This window comes from Entelurus aequoreus, linkage group LG07 (assembly GCF_033978785.1).
Source record: "Entelurus aequoreus isolate RoL-2023_Sb linkage group LG07, RoL_Eaeq_v1.1, whole genome shotgun sequence".
Taxonomy (NCBI): Eukaryota; Metazoa; Chordata; class Actinopteri; order Syngnathiformes; family Syngnathidae; genus Entelurus; species Entelurus aequoreus.
In genome coordinates, this window is record NC_084737.1 from 35110722 (window position 1) to 35135642 (window position 24921).

Below are 24921 nucleotides of genomic sequence, written 5' to 3' on the forward strand. Positions count from 1 at the left end.
AGCCGTTTGGAATTTTCCCAATTTGTGATATTTTTCCCAAGTGTGACATCAGCGAATATCTACATATATGGTAAAGATTTACCCAAAGAGCTTTGCGCAAGTCTGCCATTGTAGTCCACACTAGAGTCAATATGTTATGGTTAACTGAGGGGCGATAACGGCAACTGACACCAGGGGGGAGTAATGTTCAATAATTTACTATATGTATAATCAATATATATATATATATATATATATATATATATATATATATATATATATATATATATATATATATATATATATATATATATATATATAATAACAAACAATACAACTAAACTATAGAAATGGAGTGTGTGACCAAAATACAAGAGTGTGTGGTGTAAGACTATGTGTTTAGATATCTGAAGTGTGTGTTACCAAGTGTTGATGAGAAAGCAGATAAGTCCAAAGAGGGCAAGGCAAAAGGGGTCCAAGATCCGCGAGGGGTCCGTGGGGCAGAGAGAGACGTCAGAGTCCAGGGGCGAGTGAGGAGTCGGGAAACGAGGAAGGCAGTCCAAAACACAGGGGAAACAACGGGAGATCTTGAAGAGGGAAGGCTCGGGTAGGCAGGTACACAAAGAGGTAACTAAGTTCCCGTGTCGATCCTTGGTCCACTGGTCCTTTATACAGCTCGGCCTCATCAGTCCCAGGTGTGCAGATTGGAGATTGCGTGCAGGCTTGTCGCTGCGTGGGCGTGCTGAGTGGGCGTGCTGCGTGGGCGTGCTGCGTGGGCATGCTGCGTGGGCGTTGCGCGGTCAGCGCGAGCAGGGGCGTGTCCAAGCGTGCTGTCAGCGGATCTTCCAAGTGCTTCCGCAGAGGAGGGAGAAGCAGACTGCGCGTGCGTCGTAACACAATAAACTCCTTCTTTTTCTCTATTGTCTTGTTGTGGGGCAGACTGGCTCGTACATGCACATGCATCCTTCGCTGTTGCTATGTTTAACAAAAAGTAGTGTATAGTTCGAACTTATATCTGTCAGTAGACTCACTAGGGAAGCGCTAAGAACTACAACATGGCTGACAGGGAGAAGACGCCGTCGAAGTGGAAGCATGTAAATAAGACCGCCCACAAAATGGTGCATCCTGAAGAGACTGTCACGGCCCGAGCGCACCCCAGTGCACATTCATGTGTGCGCTGCGCTCAGCACACCTCCGGGAGCACGCCAGGCGCGTGTCAGTCCAGCTGACGCAAGCAGCTGCAATCAATTGCCAGCAATCAGCGCACCTGTCACTGATCAGAGGACCTGCCTTCATAAGCCTGCACAACCTGCTATCCCGTGCCAGAACGTAGGGACCTGTCTTGTACAGTAAGCCGAACCTATCAAGCTCTATGCAAATCTTTCTCTCTGTGTTTTCTCACCCGTTGTGCTCAGTTGTCTCGTGTCCTCCTTGTCGCCCCTTCCAGCAGTGTACCTCCGTTTCCACGTTACAAGCTGTGTGTCTCGTCTTCCCGCGTTCCCTCTGCTTCCCTGGCTGCCTCTTGGATCTCGACCTCCCGCCTGGACACGGACCTCTGACGCCTCACTATCGCCCCGACTACCTGCTTGTCTCACGGACCTTCGAGCCTGCTTTTCCCCCATTGGACTTGCGCCTCTCTCGCGCAACACTCAAGGTAACACTCAGCAGTTAATTCCCACACATAGTCACACACCATACACTTTTGGATTTAGTCACACGCCATTCTCTAGTTGATTAATATTATTGTTTGTTATTTATATATATCAGTTAAGTGCGGTGAGGTTCATGGCTGGTGAGGCACTGACTTCATCACAGTCAGATTTACAAACATATGAACCCTAAAGAGTATCTTATTCACCATTTGATTGGCAGCAGTTAACGGGTTATGTTTAAAAGCTCATACCAGCATTCTTCCCTGCTTGGCACTCAGCATCAAGGGTTGGAAATGGGGGTTAAATCACCAAAAATTATTCCCGGGCACGGCGCCGCTGCTGCCCACTGCTCCCCTCACCTCCCAGGGGGTGATCAAGGGGATGGGTCAAATGCAGAGGACAAATTTCATTACACCTAGTGTGTGTGTGACAATCATTGGTACTTTAACTTAACTTTAACTTTACACCATACTTGCCAACCCTCCCGTTTTTAGCGGGAGAATCCCGGTATTCAGCGCCTCTCCCGACAACCTCCCGGCAGAGATTTTCTCCCGACAAACTCCCGGTTTTCAATGCGGACCTGAGACTGAGTGGGGACAGCCTGTTCTCACGTCCGCTTTCCCACAATATAAACAGCTTGCCTGCCCAATGACATCATAACATCTAGGGCTTTTAGAGAGTAGAGTGCACAACTGCGCACACAACAAGGAGACGAAGCAGAAGAACGAGGAAATTACAGACATGGCGACGCCGTCGACGAGCAAGATGAAGAAATACGCTTGCAAGTTCCAAAACGAATGGAAACAAGAATTTCAGTTCATCCAGGACAGTTCGAAGGGGAAGGTGTATGTTGCCTGTAAATTTTGTAGAACAGACTTCTCCATTGAACACGGTGGCCGAAATGATATACCCATCATGAATGGAGAAGTTAAACAGGACAATACTGCCATCTAATGGATAGCCACCGGGACACTGAAATTCAAGTATTTGTTTTATTTATATAAAATATATATATATATATATATATATATATATATATATATATATATATATATATATATATATATATATATATATATATATATATAGCTAGAATTCACTGAAAGCCATCTAATGGATAGCCACCGGGACACTGAAATTCAAGTATTTCTTTTATTTATATAAAATAAATATATATATATATATAGCTAGAATTCACTGAAATTCAAGTATTTCTTTTATTTATATAAAATATATATATATATATATATATATATATATATATATATATATATATATATATATATATATATATATATATATATATACATATATATATATATATATATATATATATATATAGCTAGAATTCACTGAAAGTCAAGTATTTCATATATATATATATATATATATATATATATATATATATATATATATATATATATATATATATATATATATATATATATATATATATATATATATATATATATATATATACTGTATATATGAAATACTCGAGTTGGTGAATTATATCTGTAAATAACCACGCCCCCAACCACTATTTCATTAATTCACAACTCCTCCAACACGGACATTATTGTTTTTGCACTTTTTGGCTTCTTATTAAATAACTTTTTTAAATAGATTCAATCTTGCATGTGGAAAGTTTAAGTGTGGGCTTTAGTTGATATAACACTCCCGCCAGGGGGTGCATTCTACGGCGAGGGTTCATTCTCTACCACCAGGAGGCGGGATTACTGCGAGCCTCAGCCAGTGCGTCTTCGCAGCCGTTTTATGATTGCTCAGCACAAGATATACGTTACACACATACAGTTGTTGACAAAATACACTGTACATTATATACCTCAGCTAACTAAACTATGGAAATGTATAATATAGTTCATATAGCAATACGGTCTCACTGCACAGCAGGCCAGCAGTTAGCCGAGTCCGCAATCCATTGTGAGGCTCTACTGAGTGACGTGCCTCAACTGGCTGCTGATCACAGCAAGTCTCTTCTCAGTATTTGAAAGGCAAATGTGAAAATTCAGCGATTTTGAATAAAAATTATCTAAAACGGGTGAAGTTAAATGGAAAATAACTTGATAGTATAATCACTGGATACATATAACAATTTAATTATTTTTTTTTTCTTTTTACATTTTTTTTCTTTCCATGATGGCACGTGAGGCCCCGCCTCACCTGCCTCCCCTGACTGCACGTCACTGATATATATATAGTATATATATCATAAAACATAGAGCTATATACTACGCCCCTGTTGTCTGTGCAGTCTCCTTCCCCCTGTACACAACAGAGATGGTCAGAAAGCGACTTGAAGATGGTGTGTAAAACATAATCTATGCAAACACATGACCAATGAACCACCATTACATGTTATGTAGACCACAAGCAATTGTTTTACATGTAGAAAAAAAACATAATATGACACCTTTAAAGGTTTAGTGGAGAATATACAACCCATGAAAAAATGGATGAATGTGATGGAGTCGATCCATACACACTTAAATAGAAATACTATATAAATATAATAAATCCACATTATTGAAGACTTTTTGAAGAAGGAAAAGAAGAAGACCAAGAAGAAGAAGAGGAAAATGAATTTTCTGTATTGTCGGGCAGTTTGTTAAAAACATGGAATTCATAGGTTTAGTTTTTGCAATTGCTCTCCTGTCGCAAGCAAATTGTGTAGAGCAAAAATAGATCTTTAGAGTGTGAGCTACCTGTGGTGTAAATTGCCTGCTTTTGAGATCTTTTTTTTTTCTCAAGAAATGACTCTTCAATGAATGTCAAGATATAGCATGGGCTTAGAAATCATCCCTTCTAGCACAACAAACCCCGTGGTCTTGCGTGCCTGTCCGACATGAAGGTCAGTGGTAGATAGCCCAGTGGGACCAGTGGGCAGCTTGTTTTTAAAAACAGGCAAGGGAGTTATACAATGGACAGCCGGCCACAATAATCCATCATGCTCGAGGGACAGTGAGTGCTCTTCGTATCTGTGTGTGTGTGTGTGTGTGTGTGTGTGTGTGTGTGTGTGTGTCTGTGTGTGTGTGTGTGTGTGTGTGTGTGTGTGTGTGTGTGTGTGTGTGTGTGTGTGTGTGTGTGTGTGTGTGTGTGTGTGTGTGTGTGTGTGTGTGTGTGTGTGTGTGTGTGTGTGTGTGTGTGTGTGTCAGAGAAAGAGAAAGGCAGATCCCTCAACAAAACATTGCATCCACACGCACCCTCTTCATGTATTTATTTCCATCAGGGTATCTTAACTCTACAGGATTACAACCAATTAGGTTCCTTCCATGGAGAACTGAGGATCATTTGTTGACCATTTAACATTTATTCAAGTAAGCAAGTCAAAACATGAACAGTTCGTGACATTAAATATAAAATAAGTCTGATTAGAGCCACGAAGATCATAAAGATTCATAATTGCAATATGACGGCGTACGCGTCCTGTCTAAGAGCTGTATCACATTACTGGACTGTTTCAACATACTCCTTTCATGTTGGATGTTGGAAAGGTATTAAAAAATAATATTTCATTAGACTCATTTGTACTGGCATGTAGGTAAAGTATACTGTAGAATAGTGTTGTTCCAATACCGGTACCAAAAAATGTTCCAATACTTTTCGGTACTTTTCGATACTTTTCTAAATAAAGGGGACCACAAAAAATTGCATTATTGGCTTTATTGTAACGAAAAATCTCAGGGTACATTAAACATATTTTTCTTATTGCAGTTAAGTCCTTAAATAAAATAGTGAACATACAAGACAAATTGTCTTTTATTAGTAAGTAAACAAACAAAAGCTCCTAATTTAGTCTGCTGACGTATGCAGTAACATATTGTGTCATTTTCAATTCTGTTATTTTGTCTACATTATTAAGGACAAGTGGTAGAAAATGAATTATTAATCTACGTGTTCATTTACTGTTAATATCTGCTCACTTTCTCGTTTAACATGTTCTATCTACACTTCTGTTAAAATGTAATAATCACTTATTCTTCTGTAGTTTGATACTTTACATTAGTTTTGGATGATACTACAAATTTGGGTATCAATCCGATACCATGTAGTTACAGGATCATATATTGGTCATATATAAAGTCCTCATGTGTCCAGGCACGTATTTCCTGAAATTATAAACAGAATATACATTTTTAAAAAACAAAAGAAGATTTTGTGATGCCAAAAAAATATTGGCGTAATCATAGTAGTATCGACTAGATACGCTTTTGTACTTTGGTATCATGACAGTGGATGTTAGGTGTAGATCCACCAAGGGCGTTTGTTTACATTTTGACGCCGGAGAGCTAAAGTGTGTAGTGAAGCATGTTTAGCTATTCCTCGTCCTCCAGTGATAATGGTACTTGTAAGAAACATACTTTATTTCTCGCCATGGAGACCAGGATTAGTGATTTAGAAGTAGCTAAAACACTGCAGACTGCGGCTGAACTTTAGCCGCTAGCTAGCTAGCCATGTCTTAAAGCATCTCTTCCTGAGGGCGTTTCAGTGTTAGAACTTCAACTTTATCTTTAGTTTTTAAGCCAAAATGCGTCCGTTCTCCCTTTTCTGTCTACACACTGTGTCTGCTTGTAAGTACTCCGTGATTGTGTGCCGCCGAACACGCTCATCTGCTCGTAAAACGATGACGAGGGGCGGGGGATTGTGGTGGACCGGTACTTTTCAGAGGCGATATAGTACCGAATATTATTCATCGCGGTACTATACTAATACCGGTATACTGTACAACCCTACTGTAAAAGTGGGTAAATATCCATCCATCCATCCATTTTGTACCGCTTGTCCCTCTCTGGGTCGCAGGGATGCTGGAGCCTATCCCAGCTGCTCTCATGCGTAAAACGGGGGTGCACCCTGGACAAGTCGCCACCTCATCACAGGGCCAACACAGATAGACTGACAACATTCACACTCACATTCACACAGTAGGAACAATTTAGTGTTGCCAATCAACCTATCCCCAGGTGCATGTCTTTGGAGGTGGGAGGAAGCTGGAGTACCCACGCAGTCACGGGGAGAACATGTATACTTCACACAGAAAGACCCAAGCCCGGGATCAAACCCAGGACCTTCGTATTGTGAGGCACATGCACTAACCCCTGTACCACCGTGCAGCCCTGGGCAAATATCGATATGATCAATATCAAAGGTTATATCAAGGTCAGGAAGCGAAACTAACGTGATCCTTTCAGTATTGTTCAGTTCTTCTCTTCTATGTTATTTTCACAAATATGTAAGTATTTTGTGTTGTGTTGTTCATATTGTTACATTGTTGGTCTATTTATATGAAGCTAGGTGGGAAAATGTAACTTATAATGTAGTAGCAAAAAGACACCGCAAGGGGTTTTGTCATGTTTACATGCAGCACAGAATGCACAACCTTTTCTAGACTATACTGAAGCGCGATGTAGTCAATAGAACCTATTTTTAGCACACTGAAAGTGCGCTCTGAGGCGCCGAGGTGTGGTGATAGTGCTTCTGCAATGATTCAGAGCAAGAAAGTGCACTTCGCAAGATTTTTTTTGTGTAGGAGATGTACTATGATCCAACATATTTATTTAAAAAAAAAAAAAGGCAGCAGACTTTAAAAAATAATCAATTTAATTTGTTTTACTAAGCCCCTCAAGTCATCCAACAGCTACAAATTTATAAAATGATATTGCTGAATCGACAATATGTCCGACCCGCACACAGACGTAATGTTATATCTCTCTTCGTTGTCCGTCTTTGCAGCACCGTCGCCTTCTTTCTCACAGCCATTTGTGCTACTCTGCCAGTTTGCACGCACATTTCAAACGTGCTAAATGTGGGACTTTTGTTTTGGCGGGTCTGAAAATAAACTACATCTCCCAGAATTCTCTGCGCAGTGCGGACAGCAATGTGGGAGCGTCAAGCACTGTAAGGAGAAGAGATAGAGAAAGCAGGAAGTGAAGAGTGTTTTTTTTTTTTTCAAAATCCGTCCATAACTTTGAGTTACTGTATGTTGCTGACAAGCAGACAAACAAACCCTGGCAAAAACATAACCTCTGTGGCGGAGGTAATAAAGCGGGCCACTTTCATCTTGAGCGTTCCAAGTCAAAAAAGACTGGGTCAAAGTGCCGAGGGAAAGCATCTGCTGCACACCGAAGCTACTTGATGCGCTATCATCACACGGAAAAGATGAAGACAGCTAAACTAAACGTCAGTTTGTGAGATATTTACATTATTTAAAGTTAAAATGCGAGTTCACTTTTCTGAGAAAATGCATTTTCCAAACTAATACAAAAAAAATGTCCTCCGTAGAAAGTAAAAATTGAGAGACACTAAACTGTACATTATTGTTTTACACTTGTTACACTGGACTTTAAAGACTCTTAACTGTAAGGTTTAAAAAATATATATATTTACTTGTAACATTGGATGTTTCCGCACAATTCTTTGCACTAAAACTACATGTTTGTGGTAATAAATATGATTAGAACATTTGAGCATTATGTTTGTGTTCAATTACAGTAAGTGTGTTTATCCTAAACATTAATGCCACTTCCCTGCGGTGGTAGAAAATGGATGGATTAATGCCACTTCATTGTACACACTATTGCATTTTTGAGTTGTTGTTTTTTTTTTACAAATACAACAATAATATCGTACATTGGCCTTAAAGGGGAACAGCACTTTTTTGGGAATTATTATCGGTCACAATCCTTATGAGAGACAAGAAGACAAAAAGTTTTTTATTGTGTTGCTTTCTAACATGTAAAAATCTGCTCGTTCAGTGTGGCTAGCAATGCAGCTAATGGAAGCAATCAGTTGTACCTCTAAATAACTTTAATAATGCATTCAATAAAACACCAACAATTCTTAATTTACGTTCCGTAACTGTATAATAACCAAACTGTAGCGACATTGTTATTGTCAGAGAAAACACTAAATAACATTTTTTCTAGCGTACCCATCGGCGTGCTACGGTATTAGCCGTAAGCTAGCTACGTCGAGAGATAAGCTAGCTTTTACATCACCAGCTGAATCCTAATGCACAACAGAATGTGATAGGACATCAATCTGTAATGACTGAAAAACATGAACAATCGTATTGCAGTATCTGTAAAGTCTTAGCTCACATTTTATGTTTTGTTTCTACACAGCTACCCAGACAGCGTATGTATTGTCCTTGTAATACAACCATGACATGCTGCATGGTTTTTAATATCATGATCAATATTAAAGTGACTCACTCGATGGACAGTTGTCTGTTTGGTCCAGCTGGACATTTTTTGGGATTGACTTTGGGTAAGCACTCCATATATGTTGAAAAAGCTTGGCTCCAAGTTCCACATTTACAGCGTCAAAGTCAAGCCAACCTCACTCTCTTGGCTTTCGTCTGCTCCAACGTTTCACCCTCTTCTTCGTGCTCGCTTCTATAAGCAGCAGTTCATCTTCCGTATATTCAGCTTCAAAAAGATAAGGCTGTGAATCTTCATTTGTCCAAAAATAGTCGTCTTAATTAGTTCCGGCAATGCTTAAAATGACCAAAATAGGGTGAATATTATACATATTACTTATTGTTATTAACGTGTCTGTTACTTTATTATAGATATACTTGCTGTGTGTATATAAAACGTTGACTCCTTGCCACATCTTCCAAGCGTTTTATATCATCAACAACATCTTTAACCCCCCCACCCACCCCGACCCCTGCCCCCCCCTCCAAAAAAAGACGTGTGTGTTCTTGTCTCTCATAATGATTGTGAACGATAGGCAAAAACCATAAAAAGTGCAGTTCCACTTTCATACCGGTATAATACCTTGGAATCTTGATATCGTTACCGCCCTAATAAATATGTATCTATTATTTATATATAGTTAACAGCTGTCATGATCGTTATAGTTATAGAATTACATCAATGAATAATGATAGTCATGACCAAAAACTAAAAGAATCGAGAATTGAGGAGACTTTCTGATTTATAAAATGTGAGTATTTTGCAGGGATGTGATGTGGCCTTAGCTCACTATCTCATTTAAAACCACATCATGTCCAACTTTCATTAACTTAAGATGGATTTTGGCTTTAGCTCCCAGCGTGTGGAAAGCTTTTATTTAACCTCTGTCTCTGGGCTTAATGCGGCCCCAATAGAACTGTGGGGAGGAGAGAATTCTCACTGAGAGTTTGTGAAATGGTTACTGCTGCTTTCACCCGCCTGTTCTTTATGATATGATGTCTATCAGTCCAGTCTGTGGGAAACATCTTCCAAATAGATAAGCAAACTGTTGGACCGAAACACTCAAAAGCTCATATTGTTTTGGTTCACAATTGTGTACCTGCTTTGTGCTCCTTAGGCAAGTGTTTTTTAACCACTGTGCCGCGGCACACTAGTGTGCCGAGATATACAGTCTGGTGTGCCGTGGGACATTATCTAATTTCACCTATTTGGGTTAAAAATATTTTGTGCAAATAATGTGCCGTTTTTGAGTGTCGGTGCTGTCTAGAGCTCGGCAGCGTAACCGTGTTATACTCTTCCATATCAGTAGGTGGCAGCAAGTAGCTAATTGCTTTGTAGATGTCGGGAACACGTCGTGTGAGACGACAATGGTTTGTCGTGATCCCAATATGCAGACGACAGCGGGAGGCAGCGTGCAGGTAAAAAAGTGTCTAAAGCTCAAACCAAAAATTAACAAAAGGTGAGTGCCCCTAAGAAAAGGCATTGAAGCTTAGGGAAGGCTACGCAGAACGAAACTAAAACTGAACTGGCTGCAAAGTAAACAAAAACAGAATGCTGGACGACAGCAAAGACTTACTGTGGAGCAAAGACTTACTGTGGAGCAAAGACGGCGTCCACAAAGTACATCCGAACATGACATGACAATCAACAATGTCCCCACAAAGAAGGATTAAAAACAACTGAAATATTCTTGATTGCTAAAACAAAGTAGATGCGGGAAATATCGCTCAAGGGAAGACATGAAACTGCTACAGGAAAATACCAAAAAAAGAGAAAAAGCCACCAAAATAGGAGCGCAAGACAAGAACTAAAACACTACACACAGGAAAACAGCAATAAACTCAAAATAAGTCACGGCGTGATGTGACAGGTCATGACAGTACACCTACTTTGAGACAAGAGCTATATTGTGCATGGTTGGCGATGGTTTAAAGTCATATCCAACAATTGCGACAATGACTTTTTACTGTCAACTGAGTTTGAGAATGATTTCTGATGGTGGTGTGCCTGCGGATATTTTCAATTAAAAAAAAAAGCTTGAAAAACATTGCCTTGGGCGAGCTTTTGTCCAACTTTTTTGTTTTCCTTCCTAGATCCTTACACTTCATATGTTTTGTTTGCACATAGGCATCTAAATTCTTACATATTTATAGTACATGCTCATGTCTCGCCTGCCCCATCATGCCACACACTGCAGCCCTCCATCCTTGCAGACAGAGCCGTGCCAGCACCTGCAGAGAGGGCTGCAAACACACCCAGACTGTTTCCCCACTGCTGCCCATCTGCTTCATTCATCTTCCTTACGCTCAGCTCAGTGGGCTCATTCACACGTTTAGCAACTAGCATCGTAAATTGCGAGATTATAGCTGACTAACACATTTTCGGCCAGTATAATTGTGCAGGAAACAGAACTCACCATATGCTTCTTGCCTTGGAGAAAGTCTTGTCCACCCTGGAAATAGACACAGAAATGTACGGTATTTAGAAAACAATTAGCTCATAGCTCATTAACGATGCGTGAGTCAAATACTTATAAAAAGAACAAGTCAAGAATTAGTACACTTGACCAAGATGTCATATATTCAAGTTACTGCAAGTTTACCTGTCTGATCAAAGAGTGGAAGAAAGTGTATTGTGCTCCTGAGTTCTGTCAGTGTCTTGACCTGAGGGAGGATGGCTGTGCAGTGTGCATGCGTGTGGGCCGGGTTACCCTGAAATAACTCCGGCCATCTGTTGAAGCAGTGTTTCCATAAGTGACAGCAATACTGCTTCTTGTAGCTGCTTTTAATCTGCATTGTAAGTCTCATGGCTCACTGCCAGTCTAGAATGGGTTGCTATGTGTCCTTAAAATTAGTCTGTATTAGGGATGGGCATTATGGCCTAATTTATATATATATATATATATATATATATATATATATATATATATATATATACAGTCGTGGTCAAAAGTTTACATACACTTGTAAAGAACATAATGTCATGGCTGTCTTGAGTTTCCAATAATTTCTACAACTCTTATTTTTTTGTCATGGAGTGATTGGAGCACATACTTGTTCATGAAGTTTGGTTCTTTTATGAATTTATTATGAGTCTACTGAACATGTGAGCAAATCTGCTGGGTCAAAAGTATACATACAGCAATGTTAATATTTGGTTACATGTCCCTTGGCAAGTTTCACTGCAATAAGGCGCTTTTGGTAGCCATCCACAAGCTTCTGGCAAGCTTCTGGTTGACAAAATTGGTGCAGTTCATCTAAATTTGTTGGTTTTCTGACATGGACTTGTTTCTTCAGCATTGTCCACACGTTTAAGTCAGGACTTTTGGGAAGGCCATTCTAAAACCTTAATTCTAGCCTCATTTAGCCATTCCTTTACCACTTTTGACGTGTGTTTGGAGCCATTGTCCTGTTGGAACACCTAACTGCGCCCAAGACCCAACCTCCGGGCTGATGATTTTAGGTTGTCCTGAAGAATTTGGAGGTAATCCTCATTTTTCATTGTCCCATTTACTCTCTGTAAAGAACCAGTTCCATTGGCAGCAAAACAGGCCCAGAGCATAATACTACCACCACCATGCTTGACGGTAGGTATGGTGTTCCTGGGATTAAAGGCCTCACTTTTTCTCCTCCAAACATATTGCTGGGTATTGTGGCCAAACAGCTCAATTTTTGTTTCATCTGACCACAGAACTTTCCTCCATAAGGTCTTATCTTTGTCCATGTGATGTCCGATGAAATAAAAATTGAGCTGTTTTGCCACAATACCCAGCAATATGTTTGGAGGAAAAAATGTGATGCCTTTAATCCCAGGAACACCATGCCTACCGTCAAGCATGGTGGTGGTAGTATTCTGTTCTGGGTCTGTGTAAATTATTGGAAACTCAAGACAGCCATGACATTATGATCTTTAGAAGTGTATGTACACTTTTGACCACGACTGTTTATTTGTGTATATTTTATTTGGCATGTAAATGACAATATATTCATTTGAAAACAGGTTACAAAGGCTCCTAATTTTGCTGCTGATGTACGCGATAACATATTATGTCATCTATTATTTTCTAAAAATTATTATTAATTTAATTGCTAATTTACTGTTAATATTGGGTTACTTTCTGTTGCAAAATGGTTTTATTTACACTTATGTTGAAATGTAATAAGAACTTATTCTGTTGTTTCGGTGCTTTATATTAGTTTTGGGTGATACTATAAATTTGGGTATCAATCTAAAATCAAATAGTTTCAAGGTCAGTATTGTTCATGCCATTGTTCATACCTAACATTTTCAGGATCATTAAATAATTAAATTTTTGATCACAACTGTAATCCAACAAAAACACAATATTATTATTTAAATTATTTAATTACTCACTTTTATTGCATGCAACATTAATAATAAACTCAAAAGTGCAAAATAACTAAACAAAAGCAAAATCCACTATTGGCTCTTTTTTCCTGAATTAATAAACAATAATAAAAATGACAAAAAAAGATTTTGGGATCAAAATAAATATTGATCGAATCATTGTAGTATCGACTATATACTGATACCATACTTTGATCGTTATTGTCGATATTTGTATTGAACTTTACATTTAAGAGCTATAGCTTAGCAGTTAGCTATGCTTTTTTTGTATTATTTATAGCATGTAGTGTAGCATGTTTAGCTACTCCTTGTCCTATAGTTCTCCAGTGATAATGCTAATTATAAAAAACTGTTTGTTTGCTGCCATGAAGGTGGGGAATAGTGCACTGTGGAGGGACATTAGATGCTACTGTAGCTTTCTAGAAAGGGCGCTACATTGCGTTGAGGATGCATTCGTTGCTTGTCGCCATCAAATTTGCGGAACGCATCTCGAGTGTGTCATTAATATGCATTATCCAGATATGACGCTGGTATTAAAAGCTCTATTATTGGCCACATTTATATAATGTATATTGTATATTTGTGGACAACCCTATCCTGGATGAACCAAAAAAAACACGAGGCAGTAGTGGAAGAACTCTAATTTAAAAAATAAATCAAGTTTTTAAAAAATGTAATTGCCAATTTAGTTGAGTAATGAAAGCAAAAAAGTAGGAAAATAGACTGCAGCAATCTAATCTAACATTTACCAACCCAATAAAAACTGACCAAGGGATGTTGACCCCAAGTTTAAATTCATAGGACATATCTTTACCAGTCAAGTTTTGTTTTTGTTTTTTTACATAATACTTTATTAAATCTGTTCGGTGGTGAACATCTATTTTGTACCACTCACCCTGTTCAGTTTAATTTTGCGTTTAGAATATGCAAAGGGCCAATAAAAAAATGACCTGCAGAACGCAATTAGCCCCTGGGCCTGAATTTGGACACATCAGCGCTAAACTATAATTGGCAATTGTAACATATTTTTTCAAAAATAATTTTCTGTAAATAAAGTCTCCAGAGAAAACTTAAGTCAATATGGTATAGTACTGTTTCATTCACAAATAAATGGTCATGGTCAACCACATTCTTTACCAACCTCCACCTTACAACTGTTTATGACACTATTTTCCATAAACCAAACAATCAGGTATCAATAATAAGGTCAGCTCCAATTAAAGTGTCTCCCTATGAAAAATGTATTTATACTGAAGAAAAACAAACAATTTCTGGCCAATGTAGAGATTACTGTACTGATTACTCGTACTGTACGTGTGATCCAAATACAACTGTGACCTGTGTGAGCCGTAAGGTGCTCACAGACTCAAACATAATGTTGGCGGAGCAGATTCCGCATGGAATTTCTGCAGTCGTCAGAAATTCCTCTAGTTCAGGGGTCCCCAAACTATGGCCCGCCAGTTTTTTGCAAACCAGTACCGGTAATTATAATCTGCAAATTATGTGGGTCCATATAGGAGCATACAAAATAAAAATACAAAGAATACATACATTACCAAATATTATACAAAAGAAAAATACAACATAAGATAAAAAAGCTAGTTAAAGGCCTACTGAAATGAAATGTTATTATTTAAACGGGGATAGCAGGTCCATTCTATGTGTCATACTTGATCATTTCGCGATATTGCCATATTTTTGCTGAAAGGATTTAGTAGAGAACATCGACGATAAAGTTCGCAACTTTTGGTCGCTGATAAAAAAGCCTTGCCTGTACCGGAAGTGGTTGTGGAGCGCCTCACATCTGCACATTGTTTACAATCATGGCCAGCAGCAGCGAGAGCGATTCGTACAGAGAAAGCGACAATTACCCCATTAATTTGAGCGAGGATGAAAGATTTGTGGATGAGGAAAGTGAGAGTGAAGGATTAGAGGGCAGTGGAAGCGATTCAGATAGGGAAGATGCTGTGGGAGGCGGGTGGGACCTGATATTCAGCTGGGAATGACTAAAACAGTAAATAAACACAAGACATATATATACTCTATTAGCCACAACACAACCAGGTTTATATTTAATATGCCACAAATTAATCCGCATAACAAACACCTCCCTCCTCCCGTCCATATAACCCACCAATACAACTCAAACACCCGCACAACACACTCAATCCCACAACCTAAAGTACCGTTCACCTCCGTAAAGTTCATACAGCACATATATTTCCCCAAAGTTACGTACGTGACATGCACATAGCGGCACGCACGTACGGGCAAGCGATCAAATGTTTGGAAGCCAAAGCTGTACTCACGGTAGCGCGTCTGCTATCCAACTCAAAGTCCTCCTGGTTGTGTTGCTGTAGCCAGCCGCTAATACACCGATCCCACCTACAGCTTTCTTCTTTGCTGTCTTCATTGCTCATTAAACAAATTGCAAAAGATTCACCAACACAGATGTCCAGAATACTGTGGAATTTTGCGATGAAAACAGACAACTTAATAGCTGACCACAATGGTGTCCCAATATGTCCGCACAATCCATGACGTCATGCGCAAACGTCATCATACGAGACGTTTTCAGCAGAATATTTTGCAGGAAATTTAAAATTGCACTTTACTAATCTAACCCGGCCGTATTGACATGTGTTGCAATGTTAAGATTTCATCATTGATATATAAACTATCAGACTTCGTGGTCGGTAGTAGTGGCTTTCAGTAGGCCTTTAAATCCAGTATTAAAAATTCACGTCATGTGGGCAGCTGCAATATGTGTATCTTCAAAGCTGTCTTGAATGACAATTTACTTTGTGAAAGATTAATGTGAAATGGCAACCAATTCCAGAATGATATACATCTATACATGACTGTATGTTTGAGGAGATTGGTCCTGGGAGCAGGAAGTGCCAAATAGCCATTGCTGGCATTCCTAGTGTCATGAATATGTGTGTTGGTTGATTTTAAAAACTGTTTGTAAAAGTAATCTGGTGATTGATCTAACATGATAGTTCTAAAGAACATAAGGAGACTACAATGCATCTTTTGTTCAACAGACAACCAGGACAGGCGTGAATGCATAAATGAAATATTAGTGCACAAAGAACATTTAAGTACCAGTCTAGCCGCTCTGTTCTGAACAAGTTACAGTTTGTTCAGGTCAGACTTAGTCTTAGCGGACCACATTATAGGACAGTAATGAAGATGACAGAAAAGCAAAGAATGTATGACTTGACCCATTGTTGAGGATGTCAAATAGGTGGAGCACCTCCTGACCATGGCTAAACCTCTTCCTATTTTCATTAAAATACCATCAATATGATCAGACCATGACAGTTGACTGTCTAATAACTATACCATAACCAAGCAGTTTTGCTTTTTTAACCTGCTCAATAGGTATATCTGACATTGAAATATGAAGCTGAGGGTCATCAACAAGCATATGCCTGGATCCAAAAAGAATGCTTTTTGTTTTGTCAATATTCACAACAAGTTTACTATCATTTACCCAGCGTGACACTCTCTCCAGGTCCTGATTTAAGTTATTTTCTAGGTCATTTAAGGTAGAGGCAGTACTGTACAGTTATGTCATCTGCATACATAACCATATTGGTGTTTGTTGTAACACAGGGAAGATCATTAGTAAAAATAATAAAGAGTAAAGGACCTAAGCAGCTTCCTTGAGGCACACCGCAGTAATTGTACTTGCGTTCAGATAGGCTACCATTAAAACACACTCTCTGTGATCATCCTGATACATAGCTCAACATCCAACAAAGTGACATACTATTAAAACCATATTTTCTCAGTTTGGAGATCATTATGTTGTGATCTGCGACATCGAATGCCGCACTAAAGTCAACCAGGACAGTACCAACCATCTTCTTGACACCTATTTGTGACAGCCAGTCATCAGTCAGCTGAGCTAGAGCAGTAGATGTTGAGTGACCTTGCCTGTAAGCATGCTGGGAACACAACATCAGTTTGTTAAAGTAATCTTGAATTTGTTTGAAAACAACTTTTTCCATCAATTTACTAAGAACAGGAAGTATGCTTATTGGTCTACTGTTTTTACCAGTAAAATCTTTCTTTTTGTCCTTGGGTAGAGGGATGACCTTGGCCTCCTTCCAAATCCCAGGACAGACTCCATATCTTAATGACTTATTAAATATATGACAAATCGGAGTTGATACATGGCATACCGCAATTCTTAACAATTTGCCATCTAGCATGTCCGTCCCAGCAGGTTTATCAGATGGCAGTGATGACAACAATTTCTCAATATCAGAACTACTAACTGGTACAAAATCGAACCTGCAGCTTTTACCCTTCACTATATGATTTTCAATTCATGTGCATGAGGAGGAGCCATCAGAAGGCGTCATATTTACTCTCAGATTTTCCACCTTGTTTGTGAAGTAGTTATTAAAATATGTGGCAATTTCCATTGGCTTAGTCAGGTAAGCTCCATTAACTTTTATAAACAAATTTGTTTTACATGATGCTGATCTTCCCATTATTTGATTTAAAATGTTACACAATTGTTTTTCATCATGTCTAAAGTCATAGATCTTTGTCTGATAATATACCTTTTTATTACCTCTATTTATTTTAGTTACACGGTTTCTTAATTTACGATAGATCATCTCATCAGAAAGTAGACCAGAAGAGTCCGCCAACTTTTTAGCTTGGTTACGGTGCTTCATACGTGCTTTGAGCTCATTCCCTAACCAGGGGGCGCCATTTGCCCTGACAGTTGTTTTCCTGACAGGAGCATGCTTATCTGCAATTTGCAAAAATAACTTCATGAATGTGCTCAAAGCAGCTTCAGGATCCTCCTCAAGACACACAGTTTCCCAGTTAACATATTTCACATCACCTTTAAATATTACCTCATTAAAATATTTATAAGACCTGTTATGTATAGTCACACTAGGAGCTTTGGAGAGCTTGATCTTCCTCCTTATTGCAATTAGTTGTGGTCCGTAAAGCCAAGAGCTATTGATACTGTTTTAGTGCATTTATCAGGAACATTAGTCAATAGGTGGTCAATGCATTTGGATGATTTTAGCCCATTTCTATTTATAGTTGATCTGGTTGGTAGTGTAATGGTCTGTGTGAGGTTACAGGCATTAGCTACAGCAATAAGCTTCTTTTTCAGCGGGCACATAGCAGACCAATCAATGTTTGTGTCCCCAGTAAAATATATCTCTCTGTTCTCATCACTAGATTTATCCAAAATCTTGCATATTAAATCCAGGTATTTTATATTGGCACTAGGTGGTCTATAGCAGCACCCAACCAGTATGGGTTTGGTCTGTGGCAAGTGAACCTGGATCCACAGGGCCTCAATATCAGCCAACATTAAATCATGTCTTACTTTCACATGAATGTGACTCTGCACATACACAGCTACACCTCCACCATATCTTAATCTATCCTTCCTAAAAAATGTGTATCCATCGACAGCTAATTCAACATCCTCAAAAGAGGAGTCAAGATGGGTTTCAGATATTGCCATCATACATAAATCAGGGATTTTATTTCTTAAACCACATAAATTCAAGTGAGCTATCAGTAGGCTTTTGCCGGGTAGTTTAAGATTATATGAAACCATGATGAAGAGAGAGAGCGATTGATGACTTACATGTATATTGCTTTTTACAATTGACCCTGAAACACAGTAGTGTAGGCCTGCTTTGAGGCATACAAAGCCGTACAGGTAGACATATACTGTATAACAACGCCCAACTAGTACATAGGCATGACATTCCAAAACTTGTATAGATTTGTCTTTCTCCGAGTTCAGTCTTTTGAGTGACTGAATGTCACCCATCAGAACCACAATTTTCTTTTGCTGGTCAGCAATTGTTGCGATCTCAGCCGACAAGAACTCAAGAGATTTCTTAATTTCCTCCATATCGTCCTCAGGGGGGCTAACCGCTAACCTGGGCCACGGCTGAAGGCGAGCCTACCTCGGCTGCAGTGCAACTTGGACCTAGGCTAGAAACGAGCCACACCAACGTAGACTCTTAACGACGCTAAAATTTACTATTTCACCAGGCACTCAAGGGCTACTGCCCGCCCGAGTGGCACAGCACACGCCGCTCTGGTCGTTCTGTTGCTGCACGCCGTAAGAAAGTTTCGCCCTGTTTCCTTGCCTGCAGGTAACTGTTGTGAAAGTTACATTAGGGGGAACATCTGCAGGGGGTATTCCAGGACGGGGGTTTAGTGAAAACTCTAAATATATAAACCATAAGATGAGGGAACATTTGGAGTCAGTTAGTATGGTAACCCAATTCTCATTTTACCCCTTACACTTTGTCTTACCCCTTAAAACTGAAAAGCAAGATGAAATGGTGAAAAATATACCTCTAAGAAATGAGACACACCGGTTTCCTACTATTCATCATGTTCTTTCATCACAGCTGTTTGGCAGTACACCTACTGCACTTTAATGGACCACATTACAACTTTTATGTTGTCTGTTTTGTGCCACAAAAGCTTTTTTCTGCCTTTCCATCTTTTGCTACCTGTCATCAATGACGACACATTTCAAGCGAGCTCCCTCGCTCACCGGAGCACAAAAGTGCGTGTGTGTGTGTGTGTGTGTGTGTGTGTGTGTGTGTGTGTGTGTGTGTGTGTGTGTGTGTGTGTGTGTGTGTGTGTGTGTGTGTGTGTGTGTGTGTGTGTGTGTGTGTGTGTGTGTGTGTGTGTGTGTGTGTGTTCTTGTATTTCTATCCTTCTTGAGACCTCCACAAGGAAAAGTACCTTCCATATGACGACCGGTGAACAAGTTAGGAGCGAAACCATGGTCCCAATACAGAAAACCCCTGGTGGTGAAATCTATCAAAATTTGGGTGGTCCTAAAAAAGAGGGATTTTTAAAAGTGTCGGTTTTAAAAGTGCTCCACCTCTGGTCATCATATGTAATAACAAGTGTGTGTAAAAAATTTGAAGTGCTCCACCTCTGGTCAACATATGTAATAATACGTGTGTGTAAGAAATTGAAATGCGCCCCCTTGAATTTAATGAATAAAAAAAATTAAAATAATAATGTATATAGAGACATACTGTAATAACTTGAAGTAAATAATGAAGATTAAAAAACAATTACAAAAAAAACATAAAACAAAATTTAAAAAATAACTAAAAGCAGTCTTTATCTCACAATGCGTCAACTTTTTTCTCAAACAATTGGGAACAATTTCTCATATTCTTTCTGTTTCTGTAGTATTGCAATATTTTCCCATAAAATTATTACTTTTTTATGTAAAATTATCACTTTTTAATACAAAATGGCGACATTTGTCATATAAAAGTCTGACTTTTATCACAATATTGCCAATTTTTTGGTTGTTTTTGTTCTGGGAAGACCCAGGACACGTTGGGAAGACTATCTTTCCCGGCTGGCCTGGGAACGCCTCGGGATCCCCCGGGAAGAGCTGGACAAAGTGGCTGGGGAGAAGGAAGTCTGGGCTTCCCTGCTTAGGCTGCTGCCCCCGCGACCCGACCTCGGATAAGCGGAAGAAGATGGATGGATGGATGGATGGTATATATTATTAATGTTGTAAATATGAATCTTTATATATCTAGAAAGGGTGGTCCTAAAGAGGTAGGCATTTTTCGGAGGTTTCAAGAAGGTAACGTGTGTGTGTGTGTGTGTGTATGTGTGTGCATGTGTGTGTGTGGGGGGGTGGGGGGGTGGGTGTGTGTACAATGAATTGATTTATGTGGACCCCGACTTAAACAAGTTGAAAAACGTATTCGGGTGTTACCATTTAGTGGTCAATTGTATGGAATATGTACTGTACTGTGCAATCTACTAATAAAAGTCAATCAAAGTGTGTGTGTGTGTGTGTGTGTGTGTGTGTGTGTGTGTGTGTGTGTGTGTGTGTGTGTGTGTGTGTGTGTGTGTGTGTGTGTGTGTGTGTGTGTGTGTGTGTGTGTGTGTGTGTGTGTGTGTGTGTGTGTTCTTGTATTGTTGCCCTTCTTGAGACATCAACAAGGAAAAGTACCTTCCATATGAGGACCAGTGAACAAGTTAGGAGCAAAATCATGGTCCCAATACGGAAAACCATTGCTTCTGAGTGTCCGCCCTGAGATCGGTAGGTTGTGAGTTCAAACCCCGGCCGAGTCATACCAAAGACTATAAAAAAATGGGACCCATTACCTCCCTGCTTGGCACTCAGCCTCAAGGGTTGGAAGTGGGGGTTAAATCACCAAAATGATTCCCGGGCGCGGCACGGCTGCTGCCCACTGCTCCCCTCACCTCCCAGGGGGTGAACAAGGGGATGGGTCAAATGCAGAGGACAAATTTCACCACACCTAGTGTGTGTGTGACAATCATTGGTACTTTAACTTAACTTAATAGAGAATGTCTCATTTGCACCCCTAGTGGTGGAATCTATCAAATAAGGGTGGTCCCAAAAAGGAGGGATTTTTCAAATTGACTGTGTGTCGGTTTTAAAAGTGATCCCCCTCTGGTCAACATATGAAATTAAAAAAAATAAAATAAATAAACATTTACTAAAAGCTTAATTTTTTTAGATTTGCATAGTATATATACATTATTAATGTTGTAAATACAAATCTTTATATATCTAGAAAGGGTGGTGCTAAAGAGGTAGGCATTTTTCTGAGGTCTCAAGAAGGTAACAAATACAAGAATGTGTGTGTGTGTGTGTGTGTGTGTGTGTGTGTGTGTGTGTGTGTGTGTGTGTGTGTGTGTGTGTGTGTGTGTGTGTGTGTGTGTGTGTGTGTGTGTGTGTGTGTGTGTGTGTGTGTGGAAGGGACGGGAGGAACGAGAGGAAGAGAGACAAAGGAGAGGAGGCATGTACACTTGATCAGTGAAGTGTCTTTGTTATTGATCATATCATTTACACATGTGTTAACAGCTGTTAAGGACAGTAAATGCACACAATTTTCCCACTCAACCTTTGGTGCCCCCATGCGCCATATATACAGTCGCAATATACATATGCATTTGTCTTATTCATATATATACATTTCATGTCTAAGCAGTGACTCTCAAACTGTGGTGCACGGGCTCTATCTAGTGGTACGCCAAAGAATCACTAAATTGAATATTTTAATGTAATGTCATTCATTATTTAAGTACAGTGTTTTATTTTCTTGTATTCACACAGTGTTACTGTTCAAACTGTGTGCAAAAAATATTAAATAAAACCTTTTTCTTGTTTCTAATAACTACTTAGGCTTACTACGCTACTGTATTTCGATTTTGGTTATTGTGGTGGTACTTGGACAGCCATGTGTTTTCTGAAGTGGTACCTCTGGTTAAGAGGGTTCTTATCATTCTGAAAAACATATTAAGAGGTCGTTAACAGTTTTTTACGCTTGAGCTGTGAAAATATTTGATTTATAATTAATGAGTGCTACTTCACGGAACCAATTAACAGCAATAAACAATGGATGAAAGGCATATCCACTTTTTGTGCCACATGCTGTGTAGCCCATAAGAAAAGTCAAGACGCTCATGTTATGAGTTAATCAGCTAAATATGCATCCATATTATTGCTATGGGCCCATTTTTATTTTCCTTCCTTGTGTGTGTGTGTGTGTGTGTGTGTGTGTGTGTGTGTGTGTGTGTGTGTGTGTGTGTGTGTGTGTGTGTGTGTGTGTGTGTGTGTGTGTGTGTGTGTGTGTGTCCTTTTCACTACATAGCGACATCCATATGCACCGCTACCCCTCTCCAACAGCGCCCACTGCTAGAACCCCAGCAGCAGTTAGGCGCAGGTCAGCGGGTCATCGTAGATATTTTAAACATTGAGATTTTATCATTATTTCTTAAAAAAAAAAACGTTCCAAGTAACTGTACAAAGTGTGTTTCATTATACAGTACATCCATTCTTATTTACTTATTTTCCTCATCATTTTTATTTTATTTTTAATTGTAGAATCTGCAATTTGACGCCCTTTCCAACAGATGGCGCCCTAGGCAGCCGCCTGTGTGGCCTGTGAGCAAAGCCTGCCTTGTCACTGTGCCTATTGGTGCTACACATACATGAATAAAGGAGACCAGTCTTTGTGCGTTATATGAACAAATACATACACTACCGTTCAAAAGTTTGGGGTCACATTGAAATGTCCTTATTTTTGAAGGAAAAACACTGTACTTTTCAATGAAGATAACTTTAAACTAGTCTTAACTTTAAAGAAATACACTCTATACATTGCTAATGTGGTAAATGACTATTCTAGCTGCAAATGTCTGGTTTTTGGTGCAATATCTACATAGGTGTATAGAGGCCCATTTCCAGCAACTATCACTCCAGTGTTCTAATGGTACAATGTGTTTGCTCATTGGCTCAGAAGGCTAATTGATGATTAGAAAACCCTTGTGCAATCATGTTCACACATCTGAAAACATTTTAGCTTGTTACAGAAGCTACAAAAATGACCTTCCTTTGAGCAGATTGAGTTTCTGGAGCATCACATTTGTGGGGTCAATTAAACGCTCAAAATGGCCAGAAAAAGAGAACTTTCATCTGAAACTCGACAGTCTATTCTTGTTCTTAGAAATTAAGGCTATTCCACAAAATTGTTTGGGTGACCCCAAACTTTTGAACGGTAGTGTACGTTTCATGAATACAGGTTTTTCAATAAGCGTGCTTACACTCAAAAGCTCATAGTGTTTTGGCTCAAAATTGTGTACCTGCTTTGTGCTCCTTAGGCCAGTGTTTTTCAACCACTGTGCCGCGACACACTAGTGTGTCGTGAGATACAGTCTGGTGTGCCATGGGAGATTATCTAATTTCACCTATTTGGGTTAAAAATATTTTTTGCAAACCAGTAATTATAGTCTGCAAATAATGTGCCGTTTTTGAGTGTCGGTGCTGTCTAGAGCTCGGCAGTGTAACCGTGTAATACTCTTCCATATCAGTAGGTGGCAGCAGGTAGCTAATTACTTTGTAGATGTCGGGAACACGTCGTGTGAGACGACGATTGTTTTGTCGTGATCCCAATATGCAGACGACTGCGGGAGGCAGCGTGCAGGTAAAAAGATATCTAATGCTTAAACCAAAAATAAACAAAAGGTGAGTGCCCCTAAGAAAAGGCATTGAAGTTTAGGGAAGGCTTTGCAGAACGAAACCAAAACTGAACTGGCTGCAAAGTAAACAAAAACAGAATGCTGGACGACAGCAAAGACTTACTGTTTGTATTGTATGCTCTGTGTCATTCATCTAAGGACGACATGCCCAAGAGGGACAAGCGGTAGAAAAATGGATGGATGAATGCATGTATTCTGTAAAGATTTCCTTTTTGCCACAAAAAAAAAGAAAAATAATTTTGAGTAAAATATTTTGTTGTGAGCTTACAAACACCGGTTTATGTTTTACAGTGTGCAGGAGTAGGGGGCACAGGCTTTAGTTAAAATGTCAAAATGGTGGAACGTCGTTTGGGAACCACTGATCTTGATAAAAGATAGATATGAGTAAAATGCAAGACTTCACCCTTCCCTCTTTGTATTTCACTGGAGTCTCATTACAGCTATACGGAGCCCCTAAAGCAGGGGTGTCAAACTCATTTTAGATCGGGGGCCACATGGAGAAAAATCTACTCCCAGGTGGGCCGGACAGGTAAAATCACGGCACGATAACTTAAAAATAAAGACAAATTCAGATTGTTTTCTTTGTTTAAAAATAGAACAAGAAAATTCTGAAAATGTACAAATCATAATGTTGTTGT

The 24921-nt window shown here is 39.3% G+C and overlaps 1 protein-coding gene across 10 annotated transcripts in view; it reads right to left on the bottom strand.

The window, feature by feature from the left end:
* The window catches only part of rap1gapa (RAP1 GTPase activating protein a), a 150180-nt gene that overhangs the window by 104543 nt on the left and 20716 nt on the right, over nt 1–24921 (bottom strand). For 9 of the 10 annotated variants that reach the window (XM_062053337.1, XM_062053338.1, XM_062053347.1 and 6 more), the window contains exon 2: nt 11268–11303. In XM_062053337.1, coding sequence (XP_061909321.1) covers nt 11268–11303 — 36 coding nt within the window. Of the gene's footprint in view, nt 1–11267; nt 11304–11453; nt 11518–24921 lie in introns of those variants that run through there. The other variant, XM_062053344.1, reaches the window with a different exon arrangement.